General features: G+C 23.4%; 5 protein-coding genes across 5 annotated transcripts; 3 read left to right on the top strand and 2 right to left on the bottom strand.

Annotated features, from left to right (window-relative positions):
• Positions 1-229: 229 nt before the first annotated feature.
• ENU1_081440 (Mov34/MPN/PAD-1 family protein) lies at positions 230-1,186 on the top strand (the record flags this gene model as incomplete). Its single annotated transcript, XM_008858726.1, has 1 exon — positions 230-1,186. One exon carries the CDS (start codon positions 230-232, stop codon positions 1,184-1,186), a length of 957 nt encoding a protein of 318 aa, XP_008856948.1.
• A 106-nt stretch (positions 1,187-1,292) lies between these two features.
• ENU1_081430 (hypothetical protein) lies at positions 1,293-2,366 on the bottom strand (the record flags this gene model as incomplete). Its single annotated transcript, XM_008858725.1, has 1 exon — positions 1,293-2,366. One exon carries the CDS (start codon positions 2,364-2,366, stop codon positions 1,293-1,295), a length of 1,074 nt encoding a protein of 357 aa, XP_008856947.1.
• A 285-nt stretch (positions 2,367-2,651) lies between these two features.
• Positions 2,652-3,323, top strand: ENU1_081420 (hypothetical protein; the record flags this gene model as incomplete). Its single annotated transcript, XM_008858724.1, has 1 exon — positions 2,652-3,323. The coding sequence occupies one exon, from the start codon at positions 2,652-2,654 to the stop codon at positions 3,321-3,323; it is 672 nt and encodes a 223-aa protein (XP_008856946.1).
• Positions 3,324-4,449: 1,126 nt separating this feature from the next.
• Positions 4,450-5,997, top strand: ENU1_081410 (hypothetical protein; the record flags this gene model as incomplete). The annotated part of the gene is made up of 1 exon (XM_008858723.1): positions 4,450-5,997. One exon carries the CDS (start codon positions 4,450-4,452, stop codon positions 5,995-5,997), a length of 1,548 nt encoding a protein of 515 aa, XP_008856945.1.
• A 36-nt stretch (positions 5,998-6,033) lies between these two features.
• ENU1_081400 (zinc finger in N-recognin protein) lies at positions 6,034-8,304 on the bottom strand (the record flags this gene model as incomplete). Its single annotated transcript, XM_008858722.1, has 1 exon — positions 6,034-8,304. One exon carries the CDS (start codon positions 8,302-8,304, stop codon positions 6,034-6,036), a length of 2,271 nt encoding a protein of 756 aa, XP_008856944.1.
• Positions 8,305-8,444: the final 140 nt, after the last annotated feature.

Genomic DNA, 8,444 nt, shown 5'->3' with positions numbered 1-8,444 from the left:
TTAACAATAAAACAATTTCTGGTTTAAATTGAAATTAAGCAACCGCCAGAGAAAAAGAAAAAAAAACAATAAAAAATACCAAAAAATGTCATATATTACATAAATAGAATAATACAAAGAATAAAAATAATAAAAACTAAAAAAGTTTTGAGGTATGAAAAAAAAACAAAAAAGAAAAAAACATTGAGGATTAAAATAGCAGAACTAAAAATTTTTTAAAACATATTTCATGGGAGAAGAAGCTGCATACAAAGAATGGGAAAAAGTAAATGGAGTAAAATATATTGAAGAAGATAAATTATTAGAGTGGAATGATTCTGAACGAGAACAAATTTTTAAAGATAGACCATGGAAGAAAGATCCCTATTATTTCAAAAAGTGTTATGTTAGTTCAGTGGCATTATTAAAAATGGTAATGCACGCAAAACAAGGAGAGCCATTAGAGATTATGGGTATTCTTATTGGACAAACAAAAGGAGATTCATTTGTGATTACTGATGTAGTTAGTCTTCCAGTTGAAGGAACTGAAACAAGAGTTAATGCATCTGCTGATTGTGATGCTTATATGTTGCAATATGGAGAATACAAAAATAGTACTGGATTTAAAGAACCTTTTTGTGGATGGTATCACTCACATCCAAGTTATAAATGTTGGTTATCTGGTATTGATGTTGCTACAGAAAAATTACACCAAAGCATTAACGATCCATGGATTGCTATAGTTGTAGATCCTGTCACAACATCTACAAATGGTAAAATAGAAATTGGTGCATTTAGAACATTCCCAGAAGGATTTAAACCACAACAAAAAGCTGAAATGAAAAAAGTACTTCCAAGTGAGAAAATAGCAGATTTTGGGTCGTATTATGATTCATATTATTCTATTAAAGTTGAATTATTTAAAACAAAATTAGATGACCAAGTACTTCGTTTATTATGGCATGAATATTGGATTAACACACTTGCAGCAACAGCTATTATTTCTTCACGAGATATTATGGACGAAAAAATTATTGACTTATATGATAAATTTACTGCAGAATTAAAAAATAATAAAAGTAATGTTGTAGATGCTTGTGGTGCTATTTTAGATGATGCAAAAGAAATCCAAATGATTTATGAACGAGGTATTAAATCTTTAGATTTAAAGAATATTTTATTTAATCAGAAAGTTACTGGAAAATAATTAAATTCATTTGACTTAATTTTTTGTTATTTAATTTGTAATTATTAAGAAGGTTGATTAATAATAAAAACATTAAATCATTAAAAAACGCATTTTTTCTTTACTCTTATAATTTGTTCTTTTTGGCAACAAATTCTAAATAAGCTAATTTCTTAAAATCTTTTTGAATTTTTGGTAATGGATTAGAAAGTCTTTCACGATATGTTTTGCAAGCATAAGAATGATATAATTCTCCACTTGCTGTACTAGCCTTTTGAATGTCTGCTTTAATAAGAGGTACTTTCTCATTAACTTGGTCAACAATACTATTATCTTTCATTTCTTCATCGATAGTCTTAATTGTAGTAACTGTTTCATTAAGTAAATTTCTTACTACATCTAATTCTTCATCTTCAAACAATTTATTTGGAAGCATTTTTTTAAGGTTCTTTGCAATAATAGTATATCTCTTTTTCATTTCAACTTTCATATATCTAGTTTGTTTTACTACGTTTTGAGCTTCAGAAAGAGCAGACTTTTGAAGTTTTTCAATTAAGTTCTTATATAATGAAATAAATGCTTGAATATCTAATGGACATTTTCCTTCAGTAGAATAAACAGTAATGGCGTTGTTCCATTGAATCAATTGTTCATTAATCATTTTTTGATAAATTTCAATCATAGTTTTTGAAAAGTCAGCACTTTTCTTATACTTTTCAATTGTTGGATTATAAGTATCTCCTGATGTTAAAGCAATTCTTAAAGTAACATTAAATCTATTATCATCTCTATTAATTGGAATTTCTTTTTTCATATGAGGAACAAGATAAGTATATACTTGAATCCATCTTTCCATATGTAATTTTCTAATAATTTGAGATTGTTCTATTTCTGGAATTCCAGCTAATAAACTTCGTGCTTCAGTTAATATCTTTTCTTTTTCTTTATGATTCATAACAATTACTTCTTTTAATTTATTAATTATATTAGTTAATTGAGGATTGACTGCATTTAATTGGTTTGTTTCTTTAATTTTTGCATCAAGAGCAGTTTGTAATTGTCGTTCATCTTCTTCAAGTTGTAATACTTTTTGTCTCATTTCTCCAACTTGAATTTCTATTGCAGATATCACGTGTGGGAATGTGATCACAGCTTCTGAATAAACTAAAAACAATGCAAAAACGAAAATTAAGTATTTCATTTTTTCTTTTAAAATTATGATTTTTCTAATTTTTTATTTTTTAGTTCTTTTTATTTTTTTAAAATGTTTATTAATATTTTTACTTTTTTTTCAATAACTTGTTTTATTATTTTAAAAATGAAAAAACAAAAAATAACCAGGAAAAGAACTTGAAAACTTTGAAAATTCTAAGGAAATAAGAAAAAATCTTTTGTTTAAATCAAAAAAGGGCAACTTTTTGAAACGAAAGGATAAAGTAAAAATACTATTTAAAGGTGGAACTAGAAAAAAGTAATCAGAAAACCAATGTTTGCTTTAATTGCCCTTATTGTTGTTGTAAATGCCGATTATAGTGGTTGTGGATGTTGTGAAGTAAATGGAAAATGTGATGTATTCCAAAATGAATGGAGTTGGTTAGATGAATGTATTAAACATGTTCCACAAGACATAATGCCAACAGATCCAAATTGGTTCAAGATTGTTAGACTTCCTAATGCTACTTATGATAAATGTACAGCACCAACTGGATTTTCTTCATCTGATAAAGCCCCTATTTATACTTATGATAGTCCATGCACATGTTTTGAAGATTTTGCTGATCGTATTATGAATTCATTTAGTTGTGGAACTGAATTTCTTAAATCACTTGATGAAGTTTGTAACACATTAGGATGTAAGTATTGTAATTTTATTACTCCAAAATGTGGTGATACTCAATTAAGAAGATGTGATTTAGTATATCAACAAGAAATTGCCTTAAATAAATATCCTACTTCTGATGATATTTGTCGTGCTCTTACAAAGAAAGTTGAATGTTATGATAGTAACCATTGTGTTTATTCTGACATTCCTCAAATGCAACAAACTGTTAAACAATGTAGAAACTCTACTTGTCCTGCATGTTACCAAATTTGTAAGAATGGTGCTATTTCTACTTTTGCTCTTTTTGCTCTCGTATTGCTTGCTTTTGTCTTCTAAAATAATTCATTTTCGATCGGAATATTCTTTTTGTACAACTGTTGTTATTTGTTTCTATTTTGAATAAATTTAACTAATAAAGTTGAAATTTTTTATTATTCTTCTAATCTTAGTTTTATGATTATTATTCTTGGTATTTATTGTCTTATACGAATTCTTTTTTTTTTTGTAGAAATTTTTGTATATAAAATTGTATGTTATATTCAATTTATTTATTTGTCTTTATATTTTGAAACTCTTAGCCGTATTAATGGGATTGTCTTTATTACCAGAATTCAATAAATTCAATTTATGTCATCACTATTCTAACAAATTATTTTAGACAATGAATTTTATGTTTTTTCTTCTGTTGAAATTAGTTATATTTTGTTATTACTTATTCAAATATAAGTTGTTATTACTAATGCCTCTTATAACATTCTAATAGGATAGGAATATGTTATCAAAATAGACATTTCTTAAAAAATTTCATTTTGTTTATTCCTTTTTTATAAAGATTTATATTATTGAATTATTAAAAAATTTTTGTTATATTAAAATTATAGTTAAAATAAAGAAGCGTGATGAGTTTAATATATTAAATAATAAAACATCTTTTCGTTTAAATAGTTTTATTAATAATTTTTTTTATATCATTGACATTAATTTCTCTAATTTTTTATGTTAGTTATTAATTTTGTGGATAAACTTTTGAAAATGGTTTTTCAGTTAGTGAGAAAGAATGAATAATTTTTATTTTTCTCTTATGAACTATTTGTAAAAACTAAAGACTGTTAATTATAATATAGAAAATAATTATTTTCTTTAAATTAGATGAATCAGTTTATTAAGACTAGATGATGTGATTTTTGTAGATGACTTTGAACTTTTATTTTTAAGTTGTTAATAAAAATGATATAGATTTAGAGGTTGGCTAAGATTTGTTTAAATGATATTAAATTTGGGATTTAGTTTTTATAGAGGTAATTTAAATATTTCAATGATCCATTAAATAAATAATACTTTCATAAATAAAAATAAAATACTTAATAACTATAATAAAAAACAAAAAAAAGTAGAATTAGAATTGAAAGAAATAATCAAAAAAAAGAGAAACTAAAAAGGAAAAGAAGCAAGTAAGAAGAAGATGCCTCCATTAGAAGATATATTTATCCAAACAATCATTAGTTATATTAATCAATTACAAACAGTAAAAAAGATACTTCAAGTCAGTAAAAGAATACAAAGAATTATTAAAACAATGAAAAGTAATCCATATTTTATGTGTTCAGCAGAAGAAAAAGGAGTTAGGGCATTTCATATTCAAAATATACTTAACATTTTTTCTGGTATAGAAACACTTCAAATAACTCCTGAAGATCTTATTCTTGATTTTAATCAATGGGAAATTAATACCATTAATATATCAATTACATCTGGTGAAATTATTTCTTCTATTCCATTTAAAAAACTTATATCATATGTAGGAACTACAGATGAATTTCTTAAACAAACTAACAAACAAACAACATTTCCATTAGAAAGACTTTATATTATTCAACCAGAGAATATTGATGTAAATGCTTTAAATTGTTTGATTTTATTTCCATCTCTTAGATTTGTTGAATTTTGTTTAATTGAAGAAAAGCAAAATTCAATATTTTTTACCAATGAATTAATCTGTTCTTTGTTAAAAAAGAATATTAAAGTTATTATTAATCATCCTGAAATGAATGAAAATTCAATTCACATTCGTTCATTATTACCAAATAATGTTTATAATATATATTCTAATGTATTTCCATTTGGCTCTTTTAATAATGAACTTGTTGTAATTTCTCCACAACAAACTGATTTATTTCATATTTATAATCCAATAACAAATGTTTTTAATAATAAATTATATAAAAAATTGTATTATCCATATTTATACGAAGGTGAATATAATATATTCTTATCTCAATTAGATTCTTTACAGTTAATAGAATTAAAAAAATCAAATAATACTTCTCTTTTATTTCCTTCTAGTTTAAAAGAATTACATATTTATTTTACAAATACCAAAAATTATCTATACGAAAATGAATCAGAATTATCGTTATTAACAACACTTAAAATTAAAGAATATAATAAAAAAACTTTAATTCCTTTAAATATTCAAAAATTAGTTATTGACAAATTAACATCAAAATTTCAAGTAACTCTTCCTCAACTTACTAAATTATCTATTCATAAAACAAATTTTAAAAAATTAATTCTTAATTCTACAATTAAATATTTAAAACTTGACTATTATTATAATAACATGTCTCTCCCTCATTCAGTTAAAACACTTCAGTTGTATTCTTGTGATGAACTTCTTTCTACTAAAAAAATTGAAAAATTAATACTTCTTAATACTGATAACACAAATATGTCTCTTCTTCCTCTTTGTTTAAAAAATATTTCTTTATATAATGTTAAAAAAATTAATTTAACTCGACTGGAAAGTCTTGAAGAAGTTTATTTAAATTTAATTTCATTTAATGGGTTCTTTGATTTTAAAAATATTAAACTTCCTCCAAATATTAAAAAATTAATATTAGAATTTACTGGTAAAATAGGAGATGCTGATCCACAAAATATTATAGATAAAGCTAAATTATATTTTTCTCTTATACCTAATGTACAAATGCTCGGAGAATTCTTTGAATAAAAAAAAAAGAAAGAAAAAAAAATTTCAATTAATCCATTAAATCAAATCTGAATCAAAATATGATAATGTTTGAATTGAATCAATTCGTTGTTTAACCTGTGGATCACAGTTTATTTTAATTTCATGAAGTAAAGATGAAGAAAAATTCATCAGACTTTTTTGAGTAGAAATAGATTCTATATATTCTATTAATGATAAACAACTACAAATTGATTGTTTCATTAAACGAATAAAAGGTGATATTATATAACTATCTTTTATTTCTACTTGATAACGATTTAGTTTAATTGATTCTTTATTTTCTATAGTATTAAGAAGAAGAGCTTTTGACATTTCTATTGGAAGAGCAAAGAAAGGATCAACATAATTAAAAATTGTTTTATTTCCACCAAAAGTTTGACTCATAATATAATTAAATGCAGAATAAAAATCAGTTGAGAAGAATGGAACTAATGATGACATTTCATCAGGATCAGTAATACCTGAAATCATTAGATGAATAATATAAATTCTAATAAGGTCTTCTTTTGATACATTTGAATTAATAATAAATCCTCTTATTAATTGAATCACTGTACAAATAAAACCATGTTGATCATCATCATTTTTTCTTTCAGGAATATCAATATTATAATACCATTTTAATGTGTCAATAATAAAATTAGGTCCTACAATTGAATTCAACATTTGTACTAATGCAATATCACTTTGTACAAATTCATAATTAATTGGAGTGACATATAAATTATAGTTTGATACAAAATTTTCACCAGTTAATAACCATTTACCATTTTCATATTGGTGTCTAAAAACTAAATTCATTAATCCATATTCAACAAGTATTTCACTATCTTCTTTTGAAATGTCAAGAGTTAAATCATGTTTCATTAATACTGAAAGAATTAATGTATAAAAATATAATAAAGGGGATAGAGTTGATATTGGTTGATTTATTCCAATAATTCTGTTATGAATTATACTTTTTCCAAAATGAATTTGTTGAGAATTCGTCATATAATTTTTTAAATGATTCATTACAAATAAATGAATATCATTAAATATTTCATAAATATATCCAATGTCAATATTATCAACAAAGTAATAAGCTGTAATTTTTAATGGAAATAATAATGGTTCAATTATACATAATGTAATTTTTTCAACATATTTTGTTTTAAGTGAAGGTTCTACATTTGATAATTCTTGAAGACATTGAAGATATTGAACTAATGTTTCTTTATTCATTATTTTATTAGAATTACCAAATACATAATTAATAATTCTTAATGACTCACAAATATTATTTTGTAATATTTCATTTTCTGTTTGATTTTCTTTAAATAAATGAAGATATTGTTGAAGAGTTTGTAAATAAAATATAAAACTACTGTCTTGAATAAATAAAGAACTTAATTCTTTTTGAAGGAATAATTGGGAATAAAGGTCATTTAAAATATATCCATTTTCATATTGATCATCAAATGATAATTTAATAAAAAAATTAAATAATAATGAAGTATTGTAATGAATCATTTTTGGATGAGTTTGAAATGATGTAATAAAATGTTCTAATTCTTCTGATAATTGTTTTTCACAACCAACAAATAAAGCTTCACCAATAGTTAAATTTTGATAAGAAAATCCATTAATTTTAATTGAAAAAGAAGTTGGTTTATTCATAAGTTGTCCAAATATATTAAATAATAAATATATTTCAGAAAGTTCATTTAACATTTTTCCAATAATATTTATTCCACTTTGATTATGCTTACATTCACAATGACATTCTTCATCACATGATGAACAACATTCTTCTTTTTGATGTTTTTGAATATTACTATTAAACAAATATTTAATAATAGTTATTAGTATTGTCTCTATCTTTAATGGAATATCTTGATAACTATCTGGTAATAATTGTGTTGCATCTCCTTCAAATTTTTTTCCATGGTTTTTACAAAATCCATTTACTTTCCATGCTAATTCATTGCCACAATCACATGTAAATGAATCAATTGTTTTTTGCATTTCATAATCATGTCCTTCATGGTTTCCATTCTTAAAACATTCTTCACAAATACATGAATATTCATTCTTTTCACATGTCTTACATCTATAGATAATGCTTGGTGTCCCAAAATTTGATTTTTTCATACAAATAGATGAAGATAATAATGGCTTAATATCTTTTTCTACTTCTTCAAATGGTTTATCAAAAATAGAAGAAAACACAGGATTTTCTCTTGAACTACATTGTGGTTCTTCTTCATTTAAAAAGTCATCAACAATGTTAGCAATTAATTTCATTATTTGTTTAAAGAAATAAGTTTTAGTTTTTACTATTTTTATAATTTACTTTTATTATAAGTATAATTATATTAGATAACATTTTTTATTAATATTTATGTTATTTGATTAAAATAAGAAATAACAAAATATATTATAAT

Source organism: Entamoeba nuttalli (genome assembly GCF_000257125.1).
Source record: "Entamoeba nuttalli P19 unplaced genomic scaffold asmbl_3804, whole genome shotgun sequence".
Taxonomy (NCBI): Eukaryota; Evosea; order Mastigamoebida; family Endamoebidae; genus Entamoeba; species Entamoeba nuttalli.
Note: the sequence above shows the minus strand (reverse complement) of the source record. Positions and strands in the feature narration are given on the sequence as shown.